Consider the following 23,555-nt stretch of genomic DNA (forward strand, 5'->3'; position numbering starts at 1 on the left):
GTCTGACCATGACAATGGGGTGACATCCACTCTCCCCTATCTTCAGACCACCCCTTCCTCCATCTGGAGCAAAAACCAAGTCGAGAGTTTGCCCTGCCCTATGCGTTCGGCCGCTGAAAACTTGAGACAGCCCCATGGTCATCATGGAGGCCATGAAGTTCTGAGCAAGAACACTAGAGGCAGCCTCAGCATGGACATTGAAATCACCCAGGACTATCATTCTGGGCTCCTCCAATCCCACAGTCGAGACAGCCTTTGCCACCTTGGTCAGAGAAGCTGCCAGGCATCAGGGTGGACAGTACACTAGCAGCAACCCTAGTTTCCTGTCTCCTTGGCCTGACACCTGATGCAGGCTCTCACAGCCATTTCCAAGACAGAGTGGTTTCCTGGTGACAGAGAGGGAAGTTCTGTAGACCAAAGCAACTCCTCCCCCCTGTCCCTGCAGCCTATGCTGGTGTTGCAATGAGTATCCCGGTGGGCAAAGCTGGGTCAGATCAGCTCCTCTTAGCTCACCCACCCAGATCTCGGTAATGTACACCAAATCGGCACCTTCATCCATGATCAAATCAGGGATGAGTGTGGTCTTACTGTGTACCGATCTGGCATTAAACAACAGCACACAGGCCAGTGGGCAAAGCAGATGAGCAACAAGGAACCCATCAGAGGAGTGGGAGCAAGGAACAAGGCGTAAATAGCCTTGCCCTCGTCTTCCATGGTAGTTCACCACCTCCCCATGGCTATACCTCCCTCTACCCATGATACCTGAAATTGGGGTGGCATCACCCATGTTGTTAGATGACAATGCCCATTATCCCTGATCATTAACCATACTGCTTGGGACTGATGGGAGTTGAAGTACAGTAACATCTTGAAGGCTGCAGGTTCTCCATTCATTTAATGTAAAAGGACAAGGGTTCAGCATTATAGATGATTATATGTTTTGTTTCTCAGCTTGAAAGGAAAACATGAAGTAAAACTGTGTTTGAGTAGCCTCAGACCCTTAGATGGTTACAATGTATGGGAGCTTCACTGCTAGCAGAAGTCTAAGAGTTGTTAAGGAGGGAAACATCTTTAGAAGAAGTGAAAATTAATGTTCATGATCAGGGGCATAATCAGAAAAGACTAATCTGATTAGTATTCTGAGAGTTGCTCTTAAATAATTCCTATTGGTCCTTGGATAAAGACCAATAGAAGGGGGTCCTGTGAGGTGGCTACATGTTATTAGCCAGAGCCTGTGGCCAGCAGAGAATATAATGCTAGAGAAAGCACTTTCAGGTGGTTACTTGGAGCCAGAACCAAGCAAATAAGAGCCCAAGAGAGGAAGACAGAAAGCTGAAGAAAAAAGCAATGCTGAGGAAAATTAGGCTATCAGCGCTGAGGAGGAGTCTAGTAGGCAGCAATACCGGAGAAGAAGACTCTCTGCTTGAAAAAGGCTTACACAGGGAAGGCCAGTTTCAGGAAGAAGAGAGGTTTAAATAAGCTAGAAATCTAAAGCCAGAGTCCTCAGAATGATTGTCCTGACCCAAATGAAAATCCTCTCTCCAAAAAGTTCTCGTTGTGGCTGAACATCCATCAGGCACAGAGAAGCAGAGTGAGGGCTGGATCTTAGAGAAGGGCTCTAAACACAATAATTGCCTATCCCAAAGCATTTCCATTTGCCATACCTGGAGGGGGAATGGGTTTATCTGCCGATCAGTTGCAAAATCTCTTTGAAGCTGAATTCCCCCTGAAAAAACACACACACTCAAATTGCTCCCATCAGGTTTTACAGTAAAAAGGGGCTAGCGTCATGTGCCCTCGTTTTCAGAAAAGAGAGGTGGTGGATACACACTGGAACTGGCAGAACAGTGAATGTGTTTCTACCGTTGCAGTCACAAAACAGGATTTCACCTTCTTTGCCTCACCCTTGCAGCCTTCTCTCCCTCCCCCCCACCGTCTGCTCTGGAGGCTTCCCAACTTTCTTTTATTTATTATTTATTTATTATTTGATTTATATCCCACCCTTCCTCCCAGCAGGAGCCCAGGGCGGCAATCTTGAAGATGTGCAGGAGAGATGACAGGGAGGTGAACAAGTAGAAATTCATCCTGCTCGTGCATGAACAATGTTGGACGCAAACCTTTGTCACTACATCCAGTATGCAGAAGTTTATTTAAACACAAAACATGTTATCAAACACTGCCTTTAGATTTACTTCCATTCACCACTGATAGCACTGAGATGAAAGACAATGATTAGCCCTCTGGAAATTGCATCAAGTTCTTATGACCACTGGCAGCCTTTGTCTAATCTGATCAGTTTCTTTCCAAGTGTTTATGCTTTTCGTTAATGGAAAGCACTTATTTGTTTATAGGCTATATTGTTCACCCTGCAACTCATTTTGATCACATATATGACTAAGATCACATATGGTTTTCTTCTGCTGTGTGTGCCCATGCTGAGAAATGGCCACTCGTGGTACCTGAGCACATGAACACATTGCAAAAAAGCATGTAGGCACACCAGATGGTCTACATATGGACTGCACGTGTAACTAAAAAATTGGAACATGTCCAGTATAACAGTATATATTGGAAACATGTGACCAGCAAACAGGAGCTATTTTGGAAACTATGGGAACAATTAGGAGTGATAAAATTAACATGCTACAGTATGAATATTGAATAGTTGATACTTAGTCACATAATGTATTAAGAAACAATTATGAATATCTGGGATTGGAATGGACTATACATGTTTTAAAATAAAGATGAATTAATAGAAAATTGGTTAATTAAATACAATACAAGTTACATTAGTTATATCATTTATAATATATGTTTGACTCATTGTTAAACAAACTTTTTTACATTTGATATTGATAAAAATACATTTTATTCTTTATTTATACAAAATATTTATGATGTTTAGACCATTTACACATTATATATTTATCTACATCACACACACAGAGGGTATATTTATAATGCAGAATTAAGAAGAAGAGACTTATATAGCTATATCTGACCCGTTGTAAAACCCATAATTTAGCTTTATTTTTGTTTTGCCTCATTTTTCTGTTTACTTCGAGTTTGATTGCATTGCAAAATAAAAATAAAATAAAATTGTAACATGTAAAGCTGACCAAATAAGCTGGTATGCCTATTTTTATAAGGCCAATCTGCTTTGTCATTATCTAGACACAGCAAATGTAAAGGTTTGGACAAGGGCTTATGTTCTGGTTCTGCTCTATGGAAAAAATAGATACGAATTGGAGGTATGAAATTAAATATTAAACATACAAAATTAAATATGAAATGTAGCAAAAGGACAGTCCAGTTTGTGAAGTAAAGAAAAAGTAAAAACTTACGGCTGTTCCATTATACTGAATCTGTTCCTGTCATATTCTGATAAATTCTGAAAGAAAGCACGGGAAAGAGTTTTTGTAGAAAACAGTCAAACAAATGACAAGTTAATTAAATTTCAGTTTCACTTTAGCTGGAGCACCGTTGGCTTATTATGTGGAGTTAAGTAGTCATGTTCTTTTAACATCACTTTTAGTGTATAATATAGCAAGAATGATTAAGCCCCAGTTACTTATTAACTGTTTATTACTAACACCTGGTGATTATTGTGGAGGGGACGTGGCACATGCTGTACAGTGCAAAATCTTCCCAGGAATGTAGTGTGTGAAAAACACACTGGTTAATGAATAATTATAAAAGTGGCAAACAAGATGAATTTGGTGAGTCTCCTTTTTGGGGTTTCCATGGAGTGTCTGTTGATGCTCTCTTTCAAAGTCTTATAATACTCAAGAATGTGAGGAAAAGGAGAGGTGACAAGGAACACTGCTGGTCAGAAATGAGGCCTCAGGTCCCATCTGTACTATGCAATTAAAGACCTCTGTTTCCCTCACAGAGCTACAATTCCCAGAATTCCCTGGAAAAAGGGATTGATTGTTAAACCACTCTGGCAATTGTAGCTATATGAGGGGGTTGCCTAACTGTTCTCAGCACTCTAAAGACACAATAGTTCCCAGGATTCCTTGGGGGAAGCCATGACTGTTTAAAGTGGTATGACCCTGCTTTAAATGTATAGTGCAGATGGGGCTTTAGTCAGAGTGGCTTGACTCTTGATCTTCCTGTTCCTTAGATTTCTGGTCAGGCTTTGGGCAGATTATGTGGTGATACTTTGAACGAATCCCCCGCCAGCCCATCTCTTAGCCCTGTGTGACTGAAACCTGAGGATCTGTGTACACATGCTTATTCATCTCTTGATGACTGAAGTATCAAAGGGTGATTTACTTGATGACTTTAGTTACACATATGTGCACTATCACAGATCAAATGCCATTAATGGAATGTGCATACTACCTCACAATGCTTTCCAGCAGAATCAGCTTACACACTCAGCTGTGATTCACCAAGTTTTAAAACCAAGTTTTATTCTCACGAATATGCAACCAGCCCCCAGGCAGGTTGTCATTCAAGTCCCTATTTCCACCAGTAGGCGACCCTGTTCAATGTCCCTCCACCTTGCTAATGCTGTTCAGTGAGCTGTTATCCCCAGTCATGATGACTCCTCATCTGTGGCTCTTTACCAAACCTCATTTTATTTCTATTTATTTCGAAGATTTTTTTGGCTGCCTTCAATGGAACTATTGGATTGGCTTATAATGATGATAAATTTTACTATTATACATAATAGACATTTGTATTACTATTATTATTATAAACAACTTATTTTCATACAAACTTCTGTGTTTATTTTGCAGACCCAGTTTGTGACTTTCAAACTAAAGACAACAATGTCCGATTATGAAGCTCTCACTATAGCTTACATTTCATTGTAATATAAGCGGAGACTGTTATTTTACCAAATTTATAACCATCTGTCTACTTGTACACAAACGGAATCTGTTAGATTTACCATTTCCACTGCATTCCAAAAGGAAAAAAGAGAGATGAATTTCAAAACAGAGCTTTAAAACCCATACTTTACTGCAGAAAGCATGAGAACTAGAAAGCATGAGAAGCATAATTGTCATGGATTTGGTTCCTAAGATAAGGTAATTTAAGGAAGTTCATGGAAGGAATGTTTCTTACCTCCTCCTCCCTGCAGCCCCAAAAAGCCTCTCTGGAGGGTCAGGGGGCTCTCCTGAACAATGTAGGATGGGGCCTCTGGGGGAGGAGGGAATAGGCAATCTTTGTTCCGTGAACTACCTTATCTTCAGATCCAAACCATGATTTCTGCAATAAAAATTCCAGTGTTATTGTTGACTAATGGGGACTTTCAGGTCAGCACTTGGGACTCAAATGTTCTGCTGTTTTTTGAATATTGCCATTTTTTAAATCCTGACTGAGATTTTTTTTCTTTGTTTCCAGGAAAGCAAAGGCAAGGCATTTTAGTTAATTTAGTTATAGAGTCCACTTCTGCATTGAGCTCTACCTCCAGGTCTACAGGAAACCACTGGGTTCCATCTGGATTACCTAACCTCTGGCTTTTGGCCGGAGACTCTGGTTTTTGGGGGGTCCTCTCTGGGTCTCTGGATGACCCACCATAATCTCCGGACTTTCAGCTTTCATTTAAAAAAAAATTAAGTTTCTAGGTAGTCTGGTTCCCGAGGTATACACCAAAATGTCAGCTGCCCCCCTGCAACTTCTGTTAGTTGCTCTAAGTTCTGGTCTAATCCCTGCCCTTTCAGTTTTTTAGCCAATAAGAAGTCAGGATTGTGATTGACAACAGTAAGAGCTAAACCTCACGGTTTCCTTCTCCTGCTTCCATCAGGAATTCAGTAAATATATAGCTTTCAGCAGCATAAAGAGTACTTTCTCTGTACAGGATTGGGCTTGCTTCTGAGTAAACATGCATGGGATTGCACTACAACAGAAGATCACAGAAGGCTCTTGGTAGGCATAAAAGTGTACATTCTGCTTCCTGACTCCTAACAGAGCAGAGCAGAGCAGAGGGAGCTGTCTCAGTTGGTCTACAGCTGAGGACATATAAGCAAGCCAGCTTTCAGAGAGCGAGCGAACAGAGTGAGCAAACGGAGAGCAAACAGGAGTTTGACAAAGGAGCTGTAGCGAGGAAAGGAAAGAGGCCAAGAGGGCTCTGAAGTCGTGTGCTCTAAGCCATGTGCTCTGAAGGGCTCCATAGCAGCTTGATTGGAAGGGGTGTGGCCTGATAGCTATTGGCTGAAGGGCATGGCCTGAGAACTGCTGAGGGCAACAAGCAGCAGCTATGTGTGCTGGGACTCTCATTCTGCTTCCTGACTCCTAGCAGAGCAGAGCAGAGGGGAGGGGAGGGAGCTGTTTCAATTGCTCTACAGGTAAGGACATATAAGCAAACTAGCTTTCAGAGAGCGAGCGAACACAGCAAGCGAACAGGGAGAGCAAACAGGAGTTTGACAAAGGGGTCCGATAGGGGAGGTCAAGGGGGAGGTCCCTAAAAAACCCCATACAAATTAATAATTCTCCTTGTACAGCGCACCGCACACCAGTGGGACTCTCAAGTTTACCCTGAAGTAGGACAGGACACAGCACAGGCCACTCCAAAACAAGTAGTCAGAAAGAAACAAAAGGTAGAAGAGAGTAAACGGGAAGGATACTCCAGTGGTTGTGACCTGCAAGGTGTGTGTCATGTTTGTTTTCTTGCCTGAGAACAACATGGAGTACACGTGCAACAAGTGCAAGCTCGTGGCACTGTTGGAAGAAAAAGTGAGAGGCCTGGAAAGGCAGGTTGCCACACTGAGGACTATAAGAGAAGATGAAGAGTTCTTAGACAGAACGCTGGAACAACAGCAGCAAAGAGAAGTGGAGGTGGAAGAGCAACAGCATGTGGTAGCAGAGAAGGAGACTGCTTTGGAGAGGAACAATGAAGTGGAGGAAACTCAGTGGAAAAGGGTGACAGTTAGGAACAGAAGAGCTAGAAGTGGAGCTATGGAACCACTTTAAACCACTCGAGGATGAGACTGGAGGACAGCCTGTGGTGGAAGAATTACAGGAGACCCCGTGCGACAATGAGCAAGAGGCTGAAGCTCAATCAAGCAGGGACAATGAAACTACACCCCATAACAAGAAGAGAAGAGTACTAGTAGTGGGAGACTCCCTACTGCATGGGATCGAAACCCAAGTATGTCGAGAAGATCCGTGGACTCGCCAGGTATGCTGTCTACCAGGAGGACGGATTAGAGATGTGCCAGAAGGGTTGCCATCACTCATCAAGCCCACCCACAGATATCCCTTTCTCCTCATCCACGTGGGAACAAATGATACTGCAAAATGGAGCTATGAAGAAATCACATCAGACTTTGAAGCTCTGGGAAGGAAACTCAAGGACTTTGGGGCCCAGATTGTTTTTTCATCCATCGTTCCAGTGCTTAGAAGAGGAGTAGAAAGGGAAAGAAAAATACTCTGTGTGAATGAATAGCTACGAAAGTGGTGCCGACGTGAGAGATTTGGATTCTGGGACCACGGGCTATGGTTCCTGGAAGATGGACTGCTGGCAAGTGATGGGTTGCATCTCACAAGGACTGGGAAGAATGTGTTTGGCCACAGCATGGAGAAGTTCATCAGGAGGGCTTTAAACTGAATCCTAAGGAGGAGGGAAACATAAACTTGGTGATAACGACTGATGAAGGCTTGTGCACAGTAATGGAACCAAAGAGGTCAGCTCTAATAGGTCCCAGTAACAGTTCTCAGAAAAATGTAGTACAGGAATACCCCGCATTAACATAAGCAATGGGTCCAGAGAGAGTACATAAACCAAAAATGTACTTAAAGTGAAGCACTTATCGATGCACGTACTGCACTGCAATTGCCACTAGATGGCAAGAAGGCAGCGGCGTCATGCCATTAAGTGTCCGTAATTGCGAAGCGTGCTTACATTAAGTGGGGAATGGTGAAGTATGGAGCATGTCCGTAATCTCGAGGGTCCGTTAAATGAAGGTATGTAAATCGGGGTATTCCTGTAAGGAAGCCAAGCCATAAATCACATGGTCTTCGATGTCTGTATACTAATGCACAGAGCATGGGAAACAAGCAGGACGAACTTGAACTCTTAATACAGGAGGGCAATTACGACTTGATAGGTATAACTGAAACTTGGTGGGATGACTCCCATGACTGGAATACAGCAACTGAAGGATATAACTTGTTCAAAAAGAAAAGAAGGAATAAAAAGGGAGGTGGAGTCTCACTATATGTTAAAAATATATATCCCTGCACAGAAATACAGTAAGATGAGCTTGGTAGGTCCACCGAGAGTATCTGGATTAAAATTAATGGAGCAAGTAATAAAAGGAATGTGGTGCTTGGAGTCTACTACCAACCACGCAATCAAGGAGAAGATGAGAATGTAACTTTTGAAAAGCAAATTGCCAATGTTTGGAGGAGGCATGATGTAGTAGTAATGGGGGATTTCAATTATCCCGATAGCTGTTAGGAGACAAATTCAGCCAAACACAGCCCCTCCAAGAAATTTCTGACTTGTGTTGAAGGTAACTTTCTCCTACAGAAAGTGGAGGAAGCATCCAGAGGATCAGCTAACCTGGACTTGATTTTAACTAATAGAGATGATTTGGTGGATGAAGTGGCAGTTACGGGAACTCTGAGGGAAAGTGACCACACCATACTTGAATTCTTGATTTTAACAGAAACAAAATCTGAGAGTAGCTATACACATACCCTGGACTTCAGGAAAGCTGATTTTAATAAACTCAGAACAATTATAAGTACGATTCCATGGCAAGCAACCCTAATGAGAAAAGGAGTTCAAGATGGGTGGGAGTTTCTAAAAAAGGAAATTCTAAAAGCGCAATGGCACACAATTCCAACAAGGAAAAAAGAGGGGAAACAGCAGAAGAAGCCAGTGTGGCTTCACAAAAAGCTTAGAGCTGACCTGAAAACAAAAAAGGACACATACAGGAAGTGGAAAGAAGGCCAGGCCACAAAGGAAGAGTACAGGCAGGTATCACGGAATTGCAGGGATGGTGTCAGGAAGGCTAAAGCTGAGAATGAGCTGAGGCTAGAGAGGGATGCTAAAAGCAACAAAAAAGCTTTCTTCAGGTACATCCATAGTAAAAGACAGAGAAGAGAAATGGTGGCACAGCTACTCAATGAGGATGGGAAAATGACAACAGATGACAAAGAAAAGGTGGAAGTGCTGAATTCCTACTTTGGCTCAGTCTTCTCCCAAAACAGGGTCTATGACCCTCCCGGGGAACATGAAGTAGAAGGGTCAGGATTGGAGCTTGAGATTGATAGACAAATGGTCAAGGAATACCTAATCACTTTGAATGAGTTCAAATCTCCAGGGCCCGATAAACTGCATCCTAGAGTAATGAAGGAACTGGCTGAAGAACTCTCAGTACCGCTGTCTATTATCTTTGCAAAATCATGGAGGACTGGTGAAGTGCCAGATGACTGGAGGAGAGCTAATGTTGTCCCTATCTTCAAAAAGGGCAAGAAGGAGGAACCAGAGAACTACAGACCAGTCAGCCTAACATAAATCCCTGGAAAAACTCTGGAGCAGATTATAAAGCAGTCAATCTTTAAGCACCTGGAAAGCAATGCAGTCATTACTAGGAGCCAACATGGATTTATGAAGAACAAATCCTGCCAAACTAATCTTATCTCATTTTTTGACCGGGTAACCTCCCTTGTAGACGGTGGGACTGCTGTGGACGTAATATATGTCGACTTCAGCAAAGCTTTTGACAAAGTGCCCCATGATATTCTGATTAGCAAGCTAGCTAAATGTGGGCTGGATGGAACAACTATCACGTGGATCCATAGTTGGCTCCAGAATCGTACTCAAAGAGTGCTTATCAACAGTTACTTCTCAAACTGGGTGGAAGTAACGAGTGGGGTACCACAGGGCTCGGTCCTGGGCCCAGTGCTCTTCAACATTTTTATTAACAACTTGGATGAGGAGGTACAGAGCATGCTTATCAAATTTGCAGATGATACAAAACTGGGAGGGATAGCTAATACTGTGGAAGATAGAAACAAAATTCAATGGGACCTTGATAGGCTGGAGCATTGGGCTGAAAACAACAGAGTGAAATTCAACAAGGATAAATGCAAAGGTCTACACTTAGGAAAAAGAAACCAAATGCATAGGTATAAGATGGGGGATACTTGGCTCAGCAATACGACATGTGAGAAGGATCTTGGAATTATCGTTGATCACAAGCTGAATATGAGTCAACAGTGTGATGTGGCTGCAAAAAAGGCAAATGCTATATTAGGCATTAACAGAAGTATAGTTTCCAAATCGCGTGAAGTACTAGTTCCCCTCTGTTTAGCACTGGTTAGGCCTTATCTTGCATACTGCATCCAGTTCTTGTCTCTGCACTTCAAGAATGATGCAGACAAACTGGAACAGGTTCAGAGGAGGGCAACAAGGATGATTAGGGGACTGGAAACCAAGCCCTATGAGGAGAGACTGAAAGAACTGGGCATGTTTAGCCTGGAGAAGAGAAGACTGAGGGGAGATATGATAGCACTCTTCAAGTACATGAAAGGTTGTCACACAGAGGAGGGCCGGAATCTCTTCTCGATCGCCCCAGAGTGCAGGACACGGAATAATGGGCTCAAGTTGCAGGAAGCCAGATTTCGACTAGACATCAGGAAAAACTTCCTAACTGTTAGAGCTATACGACAATGGAACCAATTACCTAGAGAGGTAGTGGGTTCTCTGACACTGAAGGCATTCAAGAGGCAGCTGGACAGCCATCTGTCAGGAATGCTTTGATTTGGATTCCTGCATTGAGCAGGGGGTTGGACTTGATGGCCTTATAGGCCCCTTCCAACTCTACTATTCTATTATTCTATGTGAGGGTTTTTTTAATTACTTGCAAAAATGGTATATTATACTTTTTATTTTTCAAATAATTTTTGAACAGAAGTTTTAAAAAGTGTACATGCTTCAGTGTTATACTTGTCTAATTAAGGAGTCAAACAATGTTTAAATTATACAGGACTGTGGGAGAGGGCAGCTTATTTGTCTTATTCATAACCTGTTTTGAAAACCTTCCTAATATGATTTTTTTCTGGGAGTAAAACTTCAATGCTAATTCCACATACTTGGGAGCTAACCCCATTGAATTCAGTAGGACTTACTTTTGAGTAGACATGGTTAGGATTGTGCTGAAAATCAATGGGACTTTTGAGTGAACATAGAAAAGGACTGCGTTGTAAATCTTTCTCTCTCCTTCCGAACCTTAAAAAAAAAAAAGCAGTAAGGCAGGGCTTACTTAGGTGTCACTGCTTTTATCTGGCAGAAAACTAATAGCTATTTTTTAAAAAAAAATGTTCTGCAATGGCCAACTGGTTTTGACAATAAACTATTATATGGGGTGTATGTATTTTTACATCTCCAGTGTGTGCATATATGGAATATTTTGAACAACAGTGTGAGGTAGAGTTGGAAAGCAAGGCAGCTAAGCCATTTAAAATCCAGTAACTGTTAAACAAATATAAAACAGTTGCAAAACAGCTTAAAGTGGCATGATTTTGAATTTTGATTAGGTGAGTGAAGTTCCTTATCATTCAGTTACAGTCCCGTGCATGCTTCCCTGTCTGAGTAAGCCCCATTGAATACATTGTGACTTGCTTCTGAGTAAACATGCATAGGATTGCACTATAAATATCTTTACAGGTTGTGTAAATAATAAACATCTTTGCCATTCATGCTTATATAAATATTTCTTCATAATATGTCTTGATATATATCTGATTTCACACTATGTTGTACATTATTATTTACAAATGATTATTTCCTCTACATTTTAAGTGTGCCTGTCTCCCTCAGGATCGTCATGGTCCTCCTCTGTTCTTTTCACCCTGAAGGGCAGGTTAGGCTGAGAGATGCTGCGTAGCCTATGGTCACCCGGTAAACTTTATAGCTTTTTTCTATTTTAAAATGATGTATACATAGGCAAAGTTTATGAAGTAATGGAGATCTACATAATACATTTAAAGCACATCCAACTCGCATTTAAAGCACAAAGAATCCTCAGAAGTGAAGTTTCCCCCTCACAGTTATAGTTCCCACCACCCTTAACAAACTACAGTTCCCAGGATTCTGTAGTGGGATTCATGTGCTTCAAATATATGATGAATGTGCTTTAAATGCATGGTGTGGATCTGTTTATTTATTTATTTTATTTATTCAGCTTATATCCCGCCCGACTAGCAAACAGCTCTCTGGGCGGCAAACATAGCAACATATACAATAATAAAATTACAAAGTCAATATAACAAATATAAAAATACACCATCTAAAATAGAAATTATAGCATTTACATAAATATCTTAGATTAAAATGCCTCAGAGAAGAGAAAGGTTTTAACCTGGCGCCGAAAGGACAATAGTGTCGGCGCCAGGCGTACCTCCTCGGGGAGATTATTCCACAATTCGGGGGCCGCCACTGAGAAGGCCCTAGATCTTGTTACTACCCTCCGGGCCTCCCTATGGGTCGGGACCCGGAGGAGGGCCTTCATAGTAGACCGTAGTGTACGAGCCAGTTCGTAACGGGAGAGGCGTTCCTGGAGGTATCGTGGTCCCGCACCGTATAAGGCTTTATAGGTTAGAACCAACACTTTGAATCTGGCCCGGTAGCGTATTGGAAGCCAGTGCAAGCGAGCCAGAACAGGTGTTATATGCTCAGACCGCTTAGTTCTTGTTAGCAGTCTGGCGGCCGTATTTTGCACTAGCTGTAGCTTCCGAACCGTCTTCAAAGGTAGCCCTACGTAGAGCGCGTTGCAGTAGTCCAATCAAGAGGTTACCAGAGCATGAACCACTGATGTAAGGTCCTCCTGACTCAGATAGGGACGTAGCTGGGCTACCAACCGAAGTTGGTAGAACGCATTCCGTGCCACCGAGGCTACATGAGCCTCAAGTGACAGGGAAGAGTCTAAAACGACTCCCAAACTACGAACCTGATCCTTTAGGGGGAGTGTAACCCCATCCAGGACAGGGTATGTATCCACCATCTGACCAGAGAAACCATCCACCAGCAGCATCTCAGTCTTATCAGGATTGAGTTTCAGTTTGTTAGTTCTCATCCAGTCCATTGTCGCATCCAGACAACGGTTCAGCACATCGACCGCCTCCCCTGAAGAAGATGAGAAGGAGAAGTAGAGCTGCGTGTCATCAGCGTACTGATGACAACGCACTCCAAAACTCCGGATGACCGCTCCTAACGGCTTCATATAGATGTTAAAAAGCATGGGAGACAAGACCGAACCCTGCGGGACCCCATATTGGAGAACCCACGAGGTCGAGCAATGTTCCCCAAGTATTATCTTCTGGAGACGGCCCGCCAAGTAGGAGCAGAACCACTGCCAAGCAGTGCCTCCAACACCCAACTCCGCAAGCCTCTCCAGAAGGATACCATGGTCGATGGTATCAAAAGCCGCTGAGAGATCAAGGAGAATCAACAGAGTTACACTCCCTCTGTCTCTCTCCCGACATAGGTCATCACACAGGGTGACCAAGGCCGTCTCAGTGCCGAAACCGGGTCGGAAACCCGACTGAAATGGATCTAGATAATTGGTTTCATCCAATAGCGCCTGGAGCTGGTCCGCAACCACTCGTTCCAGGACCTTGCCCAAGAATGGAACATTTGCCACTGGTCTATAGTTGTAGCCGGAATAGGGGAACATGGGACAGATGCATTATATCCATACCATGTTCCGGGTCTGCTCAGAACCAGACGAAAACTGGGGGACGCAAGGTTCCTACCGACCTTCGACTGCTGTTATGTAATGCCAGGTCTGTGGCTCAGAAAACCTCACTCATCCATGATATGATCTTGGATGGGCGCGCAGACCTGGCATGTATTACGGAAACTTGGCTGGACGAAGCCTCTGCTCCAATTCTTGAGGCCATGTGTCCGCCAGGTTTCCGTTATGCACAGCAGCCGAGGGTGGGAAGGCAGGGAGGGGGTGTGGCAGTCATCTATCGAGAGTCCTTGGTTTTTGCCAGACCTCCCCTCCATAGGACTCAATTTGTTGATTGTATGTACTGGAGGTTGGGCCCAAAGGGCAGTTTAGGGATCTTGCTGGTGTACCGCCCACCCCGCTGCACGGCAGATTCCCTGGCTGAGGTGCTGGAGGTGGTCTCGGCTGTACGGGCATTGTCCCCAGAGCTGCTGGTTCTGGGTGACTTTAACGTGCATGCCGACGCCGCTCTCATAGGAGCCCCTCGGGATTTCCTGGAAACCATGGCTTCCTGGGAACTGTACCTAAGTAATACTGGGCCCACCCATGTAGCCGGTCATGCTCTCGACCTAGTATTTGTCCTGGGAGAGGAGAGAAGTGGTCTGAAGTTGGGAGTGATTCTTGCCACTCCTGTGTCATGGTCAGACCACTACCTGGTAAATATGGACTTCTCGTTGCCATGCCCCCTCCGCAGGGGTGAAGGACCTATTAAAATGGTCCGCCCCAGACGCCTGATGGATCCGGATGGATTCCTGACTGCGCTTGGGGAATTGGAACCTGCTGAAGGTCGCCCGGTCGAAACCCTGGTGAAGGAGTGGAATGTGGGAATCACCAGGGCATTAGACCGGGTGGCTCCGAAACGTCCTCTCCCCCTGAATAGAACTCAGCTAGCACCATGGTATACACCATGGTTGCGTAGTCTGAGACAGGAGGTGAGACGACTAGAGCGCCGGTGGCGGAAATCCCGCTCCGAAGATGTCCGGACACAGGTTAGAGCAGCAGTAGCTGCCTACCAAGTGGCAATAAAGGTAGGAAAGAAGGCCTTCTTTGCTGCCTCTATTGTGTCTGCGGAGTGCTGTCCCAGGAGGCTGTTCCAGGTGGTCCGAAGCCTGGTCGGTCCAGTTGCTCAGGAACCCTTGGAACAGTTAAAGGGCTCTGTGATGTTCCTATATATTAGTGTATATATGGTAAGTGCTGGTTGTTTAGAGTATACATGGTAAGTAGTGAAAGAGGAGGGGGAGTGAATGGGCAATAGAATGCTTGATGATTGGCTGAATGTTTAAAATGGCTGACAGTATAAATGAAAGGATGACAGGTAAATCTGGGGGAATGTGAGGTGGTGAATTGTGGAATCTGGGGGGAGAAGAGAAAGAGTGGATTGCTTGGTGGGGTTTAGAGAGTTGTTTACCAGGAGGGAGGTGGAGTTCGGATTAGTATTGAGTAAAACCATATGCTTATGTGCCTTAAAAAGAAATCTTGTTAATCTTGTTAGCTTTGTTATCTGTAATAAATACTTAATTTGGTTTACCAAAGGCCTGATCCTTGGCTGGGGTTTCACAGACCAGAAGGGAGGGTAAGGTAATGACCAAGGCTGAAGGGGAACTGTAACAAATGGTGGCAGCGGTGAAGAGAATAACAATACCAGTATTCAGAGTCTCTGGGAATACTAGTATTGGGACATTACTGGTGGTTGCCTAGCAGGGGGATCTCTTGAGATCTGTGCTAGAGCGGGGAGAGAAATCATAAGAGAGAGCGGTCCGGACTGGTGGAGTCCCTGGTGGTGCTTAGAGACAGGCAGTAACCACGAGCAGGTAGGAACCTGATAGGGAGAGCCAGGGAAGGACGCATCACAGCCTCCTGTGACTTATTAGCAAAACACTTCGCCGATAAAATCGAACACTTACGGAGCTCGATCCCGTGCGCCGTGGACACAGTGGATGAACCAGAGTTGGCCACTTGCATGTTGGTAAATTGGGATCGGTTTCGGCTTCTCCCTTCTGAGGAAGTGGACAAGGTGCTTTCATCTGTGAAGCCAACCACTTGTCTTACTGATCCTTGCCCTTCGTGGCTCCTTGTGAGCTGCAGAGAGAAATTGGGCGAGGGGATCAAAGCAGTGGTAAACGCATCCTTGAAAGAGGGTGTGATGCCATCAGCCTTCAAGGAGGCAATTGTAAAGCCCATCTTAAATAAGCCCTCCTTGGATCCCCAAGTATTCGATAACTTCCGCCCAATTTCAAATCTGCCATTTCTGGGCAAGGTCATTGAGCGAGTGGTGGCCAACCAGTTGTCAGCACACTTGGATGAAACGGATTATTTGGATCCATACCAATCGGGTTTCAGGACTGGTCACGGAACTGAAACAGCCTTGGTCGCTCTGGTAGATGATTTGAGGAGGGCATTAGATAGGGGAGAATCCACCTTTCTTGTCCTCCTCGATCTCTCAGCGGCTTTTGATACTGTCGACCACAATATCCTTCTGCTTCGCCTGGAGGGATTGGGAATTGGAGGCACTGTATTACAGTGGTTCCATTCCTTTCTCTCCGATAGGTTCCAACAGGTAGCGTTGGGGGAGGAGGTATCAGACCCTTGGCCTCTCAATTGTGGTGTGCCACAGGGCTCTATCCTCTCTCCCATGCTATTTAACATCTATATGAAGCCGCTGGGGGCAATCATCAGGAGATTTGGGCTGCAGTGTCATCAATATGCGGATGACACTCAGCTCTATCTCTCGTTTAAATCTTCACCAGAGTTGGCTGTGGAGACCTTGTCCAAGTGCCTGGAATCCGTGAGTGGATGGATGGGAAGGAACAAGCTGAAGTTGAACCCTGATAAGACCGAGTTACTACTTGTGGGGGACAAGAGAAGGTTGGGTGACATTGACCTGAAGTTCAATGGGGTGAGTCTACCCCTAAAGGACCAGGTCCGCAGCCTTGGGGTTGTGCTTGATTCCAGGCTGTCCATGGAGGCTCAGATTTCGGCAGTGAGCCGGGCAGCCTGGTACCAACTACACCTCATACGAAGGCTGCAACCCTACTTTCCTGTTCACCAGCTCCCACTAGTGGTACACGCCCTGGTCACCTCTCGTTTGGACTACTGTAGTGCGCTCTACGTGGGGTTACCCTTGAAAACTGTCTGGAAATTACAACTGATACAAAATGCGGTGGCTCGACTACTTACGAATAGTCGCCGCCGAGATCACATCACACCAGTGTTGTTCGACCTACACTGGCTACCAGTTGTTTTCCGAGCCCAATTCAAGGTGTTGGTATTGACCTTTAAATCCCTACATGGTTCCGGCCCAGTTTATCTCACGGAGCGCCTTCAACGCCACCAATTATGCCGCCCGACAAGATCGGCCACACAGGGCCTTCTCTCAATCCCGCCAACAAAAACAGCCAGATTGGCGGGTACAAGAGAGAGGGCATTCTCAGTGGCGGCCCCCACTCTTTGGAACTCCCTCCCACAAGATCACCGGCACGCCTCTTCTTTAAATGTATTTCGGAAAGCCTTAAAGACCTGGCTCTTTCAGCAGGCCTTCGGGGTATCCGGGGAGGTTAATTGTTATAACTGAAATGCCTCCTGCCCAGTTTTAATATTGTTGCTGCAGATGTGTTGTTTTTTTTATATTGTATTACTGTATTTTATCAAATGTATTTTAACAATTTTGTAAGTCGCCTAGAGTGGCCATTGGCCAGATAGGCGACGAAGAAATTAAATTTATTATTATTATTATTATTATTATTAAAGTCCTCTGGGTCCAAGGAAGTTTTTTTCAGGAGTGGTCTCACCGCCGCTTCTTTCAGACAGCTAGGGACCACTCCCTCTCGTAAAGAGGCATTTATCACTTCCTTGGCCCAGCTGGCTGTTCCATCCTTGCTAGTTTTTATAAGCCAAGAGGGGCAAGGATCAAGTACCGAAATGGTTGCACGTACCTGTCCAAGCACCTTGTCCACGTCCTCGAACTGAACCGCCTGAAACTCATCCAACAAAACATGACTAGACTGTGCTCCAGACACCTCATTAGGACTAACTGTCATAAAATGGGAATCTAGGTCCCGACGAATGCATAAGATCTTATGCTGGAAGTGCTCAGCAAACTCATTACAGCGGGCTACCGATGTATCTGCCATGTCCTGTGGGCCAGAATGGAGTAGCCCTCGGACAACTCTAAAAACCTCCGCTGGGCGGGAGAGAGATGCCTTAATAGTGGCGGCGAAATGTTGTTTCTTCACCGCCCTCACCGCTCCTACATACCGTTTGGTAGAAGCACAAACCAGCGCATAATTGCATTCGTCGGGAGTTCGTCTCCAACTCCGCTCAAGCCGTCTCCTATCTTGCTTCATCGCTCTTAGCTCCAGAGTATACCAAGGAGCTGTATGAGCTCTACAAAGGAGAGGGCGCGCAGGAGCGATCGTGTCCACTGCCCGGGTCATGTCTGCATTCCACAGATTAGCCAGGGCTTCGACAGGAGCGCCAGTCCTATCAGCCGGAAAATCCCCCAGAGCCCTTTGAAAACCCTCAGGATTCATTAGTCTCTGGGGGCGGACCATTTTAATAGGTCCCCCACCCTTGCAGAGGGAAAAGGCCACTGAAAGTCTAAACTTCAGCAAGCAGTGATCTGCCCTAGTATGCTGTCCATTCATTAGTGAATTGAAAAGAACAATTTTAAAAGATACATTTTTAAAAAGAGCTGTAGCTCAGTGTTAGGGAACATGCTTTGCATGCAAAGGTCCAAAATTCAATCTCTGGAATAGACTATAGCCTGGAATCCTGGAGAGCCAATGCTAGTCCATGTCATCAGTACTGAGCTAGGTGGTACCAAATGGCCTGACTTGGTACAAAAGAGGGAAGAGACCCACGGGTCACAGTGACTCCAAAATTTATTTATTTATTTTATTTATATTTATATACTGCTTTATTGTAAAAAAACCCTTAAAGTGGTTTATAGCAGGAATTAAAACAATAAAATTATTGGCAAAAACCTTTAAAGACAGGTGTTTAAAAACATTCAAAATAATAAAACCAACAATGAGTTAAAAATAGATAAAAAATAATAGCTTCTACATGCCTGAGTAAGCTTGCCTAAACAAAAATATTTTTAGAAGGTGCCAAAAAGAGTACAATGACAGCACCTGCTAATGTCAATAGGCAGGGAGTTCCAAAGCATAGACGCTGCCATGCTGAAGGATCATTTTCTTACAAGAGCAGAACACGTACTATGTGGCACCTGTAACATGGAAAGCACACCTTAAACTTGGCTTGGCAGCAAATCAGCAACTAGTACAGATTTCAGAGCAGAGGTATTATGTGCTGATAGGGTCTCACTCATGTCAGCAATCGCGCTACAGTTTTCTGCACTAACTGCAGCCCCTGGGTCAGGTTGTGCTGCATGGGAATTTCTGTGACCTTGGCTGACCGGCTGCCAGGATTTTTTTAGTTTGGGTTTTTGGTTAGGAATCCAGACTGGTTGTGGGATGCTTAGGTTTCTGCCTTACTCGTAGAAATCTTGTTGTGGTTGGTATGGTATTGCATTTAAGAAATCATCACTGTCTTTTGTTTTTTCTTTTTCTATTTGCATTTCATTTACCTTCATCCATAGAAGCAACAACAGTGGTTCCATGCACTCTGCTCAACCTTCTTAAACCCACTGATGATGAACCTTGTTGTTTGTTTCTTGCCCAATAGTGGTAAAAAATAATTCACATACTGGGCAGCATGGCTGCAATTGTTATTCCCAAGCTGCTGCCTATGAAGGTAGACCAAATCATGTGTGCTTTCTCTCTGTCAATTATATTCACTGGAATTGGGTTGGCTGACGAAGTGAATTTATAGCGGCCCACAGGGGAGACAGAAAAGGGTAGAGAATCTTCTTCATTTCTCAGACCTCTTTCTGAAGTGAAGGGTCAAATCTGTAAAGAAATTTGGATGTTAAAATGTAGGGGCAGGCATTCCAGGCAGGGGGTTGCCAACCCTTCTGGGATATGGATATCTTTGCAGAGGATCCCTAGTCTAGTTTTACCAACAGCACAATCCAAACTATATCTACTCAGAAGTAAGTCTTGTTGAGTTCTATGGGGCTTAGTAAGTGTGTTTAGAATTGCGGCCTTCGGGGGCATCCATCTTTACTCCTGAGTGCTCCCATCTAACATCTCCACAACACTAGGCTCCTTTCTTCCTACAGTGGCCTTCTGGTGACTGGCCTGGCCTGAAGGCACTTAAACCCTTTTTGCCAGAAGTGAGTTGGCTAGATTAAATGTTCCCTACCCAGCCTCCATCTTTTAGCTAAGATTTCTATCTTAATTTCCAATCAGAAAAATGTTTTTGTATGAATTGTATGCGCCAAGCAACTGTGGTGCTTAATGTATCATGCTTAATGACATCACTCAGGCCCACCCCATGACATCACTCAGACCTGTCCCATGATGTCACTTGGACCCGCCCCATGTCATCTCTTGAGCCCGCCTCCAAAATCTCAGGGTTTGAGATGCTTCTGACCTGACAACCATAATCCCATCTGCTGACCCACCCCAAAACTGCTGTGCTATTTTCCCCACCTCTAAACCCATACTTCACCCTGGTCCCTATGCTATAATGTTTAATTTCAAAAGTTGGCAATTCTACTCTCTTCACATGTCTGGAATAGGATCTATTTCAGGTGCTGCAATTTATTCTGGAACATTGCTGGTTTAGCCAAAACTGGTTTCAGAATGGAACTAAGTGGTTCCACCACATATCCCTAAAATAAATATAAATGAGGCATATATGGTATCTAAGCAAACCTGCGTATCTACAGACTATTTTCCATTTTAAGTGTGTATCTGCTTCTCATTAAGATTCTTATCAGCATTAGGAAAATGTGGCATTTCAGACTCTAGAAAGCCATCTATATTTAATACTAATCCTATAATTATATAGTAAGACCCAGTATCACACACTGTATATACCATAATTAGGGCATGCCTCACCAGATCTGGAAATCAGCAAATTCCTATGGAACATTGTGTGTTTGTGTTTTCCTATTATTGATGCCATTTTTTGTAAGTTGGGCCTACAGTATAATGAATACAAATGTGCCCAGCACCGATTATTCATATTTTTACTCTTAGATATGCTTGCTCAGAATAGGGATGATTAAAGGAACAATGTACTTTTTCCCCTGCCAGACTTCGTGTGCTATTATGGCAGCACGAGAAGCAGAAGGTGAAGCTTTCCCCAAGCTGGCTGGTGCATCAGTTGCACCTAATCCTGATACAGTCAGACCCAACCATGGTCCTACATGCATTAGTTACATCTCGACTGGACTACTGTAACATGCTCTGTCAGGAGGCTGCCCTTGAAAACTGCCGGGAAAAGTCAATTGGTACAGAATGCTGCTGTTAAAAGATGTCAGGTTTATATTATTTATCAGCTGCTCTGGCTGCCAGTCCATTTCTGAGTACAACTTAAGATGTTGGTTATTTCCTTTAAAGCTCTTGGGACCAAGCTATTCGAAGGAGGATCTCCATTTATGTAAATCTGCCCATCCATTAAAATTGGCTCTTCTGTCCATCTTGTGTTTGCTGTTTTCTTCTGAGGCAAGGTTGGTGGCAACACACAGGAGGGCTTTTGCTGTGGTGTGGCCCCTCATATGTGGAACACCCTGCCCCAAGAGGTTAGGTTAGCTTCCTCTTTAATTGTGTTTTCATGGCAACTGGCCACTTTCCTTTTTAAACAAGCTTTTGATTCTGTTGCTGCTTAAGGCACAGACTATTAATGCTGCTATTTTTTCCTTTTTGCTGCTGTTTTTAATTTTGTTCATTTGTGCTTTAATTATTGGATTATTGTTGCTTTTATGTCTGCTTTTATATTATAAGCCTCTGAGCTACTCCTTTGTGGAGGGGAAAAGCAGGTTGCAAATCTTTGAAATTGATCTGGGTGCCAAGAAAAAAAATCACCTGCTAAATTTCAGTTTATCCTGCTGTTGTTAAAACACAGGTACCAGAAAAAAAGTTGGCAACCCTAGAAAGGGATTACTATAATACCATGCAGCTTAGTATAGTCACTGTTCTTACCCAAATCAGGAATCAAGGTAATAAATATTCTTATTTATTTTGTTGTTGTTATGTGCCTCTAAGTCAACTACAACTTATGGCGACCCTATGAATCAGCGACCTCCAAGAGCATCTGTCATGAACCACCCTGTTCAGATCTTGTAAGTTCAGGTCTGTGGCTTCCTTTATGGAATCAGTCCATCTCTTCTTTGGCTTTCCTCTTTTCCTACTCTATTCTGCTTTTCCCATCTTTTCTAATGAATCATGTCTTCTCATGATGTGTCCAAAGTATGATAACCTCAGTTTCATCATTTTAGCTTCTAGTGATAGTTCTGGTTTAATTTTTTCTAACACCCTATTATTTGTCTTTTTTGCAGTCCATGGTATCCGCAAAGCTCTCCTCCAACACCACATTTCAAATGAGTCGATTTTTCTCTTATCTGCTTTTTTCACTGTCCAACTTTCACATCCATACATAGAGATTGGGAATACCATGGTCTGAATGATCCTGACGTTAGTGTTCAGTGATACATCTTTGCATATGAGGACCTTTCCTAGTTCTCTCACAGCTGCTCTCCCCAGTCCTAGCCTTCTTCTGATTTCTTGACTATTGTCTCCATTTTGGTTAATGACTGTGCCAAGGTATTGATCCTTGACAAGTTCAATGTCCTCATTGTCAACTGTAAAGTTACATAAATCTTCTGTTGTCATTACTTTAGTCTTTTTGACGTTCAGCTGTAGTCCTGCTTTTGTGTTCCTCTTATTTATTAGGATTTGCCAAAATGATTAATCTCTAAAAACTGGAAATAAACTGTTACTGTTGTTGGGGCAAATTGATTTTAGGAATTAAAACATTAGATTTATTTCCTCTAAGATCTTGATGTTTGGAAGGTCTGGGTTAAATTGCTCAACCTTTATGGTAATTTTAGAAGGATTTTTGTATTCATCTAGTGAGTAATTATGGGCTTTACTGTTCAATTAACTATTAGATAGTAAGCCCAGCGATAGTGTTGAACATCAAATTCATTAGAATGTGGTTTATTGGGGGGAAAAGAACAGAAAAACAAAAATAAGTTACTATAGCAATGTGCTGAGTTCATCCTTTTCCCCTTTCAATTCTTAGCTTGAAACATTGAAAAAAACGTTCATTCTCTACCAAACTGGCTTTTCCCTGCTTCTTGATGGAGTTTGCATGTCTACTAGCCTTAAGACCATGAATGCTTAATTTAAAAGAAAAACAAATCACCTTTTGCCTTCAACGAAGTAGACTGCGTTCCTTTCTTAAAATAAACACTTCCGCCTCTAACATCTGTTGAACAGTCACTTCCTAAAGCAAAATAGCTTGATGGATATGCAAATATCTCACACCCCATTTTTTCAGGCAATATTAAAGATTTCATATGTGCAAATGAACCATACAATTCCCCTTCTCCCCTATAGGAAAGGTGTAACTTTAGAAGTGTGTACATTTGCACATTTGTTGGTCTGCTTTCACTATGCTATATAGCCCTGGAAAGACTCCTGGTAGTGCAGAGTTTGTATGTGTGCAGTTTAATACTTTTATTTTTCAAAAAGGGAAAAGCTTATTAATGAGAGACATGCACTTCTGAATGCTAAAATATCCCAACTAGTTCTAGAATTCCCCCATGGAAGTATTTGTTAATGCCCTCTGTGACCATTTCAGCATTTGGAAACCAGTGGATGCTTCTACAATCCCTAATTAGCTCAGTCAGCCAAGTCAGTAAATTAATACTGTCTCTTCGGGCTCTTACTGCCTGCTTTCTAAAGCTTTTCTACTAGTGCATGGGACAGGTTCCCAGCA

The 23,555-nt window shown here is 43.5% G+C and overlaps 1 protein-coding gene across 7 annotated transcripts in view; it reads right to left on the reverse strand.

Annotated features, from left to right (window-relative positions):
* The window catches only part of BLNK (B cell linker), a 164,556-nt gene that overhangs the window by 85,960 nt on the left and 55,041 nt on the right, over positions 1-23,555 (reverse strand). For 6 of the 7 annotated variants that reach the window (XM_061635577.1, XM_061635575.1, XM_061635574.1 and 3 more), the window contains one exon: positions 3,348-3,394. In XM_061635577.1, coding sequence (XP_061491561.1) covers positions 3,348-3,394 — 47 coding nt within the window. Of the gene's footprint in view, positions 1-3,347; positions 3,395-11,100; positions 11,201-23,555 lie in introns of all 7 variants that reach the window. The other variant, XM_061635580.1, reaches the window with a different exon arrangement.

The sequence above is a fragment of the Rhineura floridana genome, chromosome 7, assembly GCF_030035675.1.
Source record: "Rhineura floridana isolate rRhiFlo1 chromosome 7, rRhiFlo1.hap2, whole genome shotgun sequence".
NCBI lineage: Eukaryota > Metazoa > Chordata > Lepidosauria > Squamata > Rhineuridae > Rhineura > Rhineura floridana.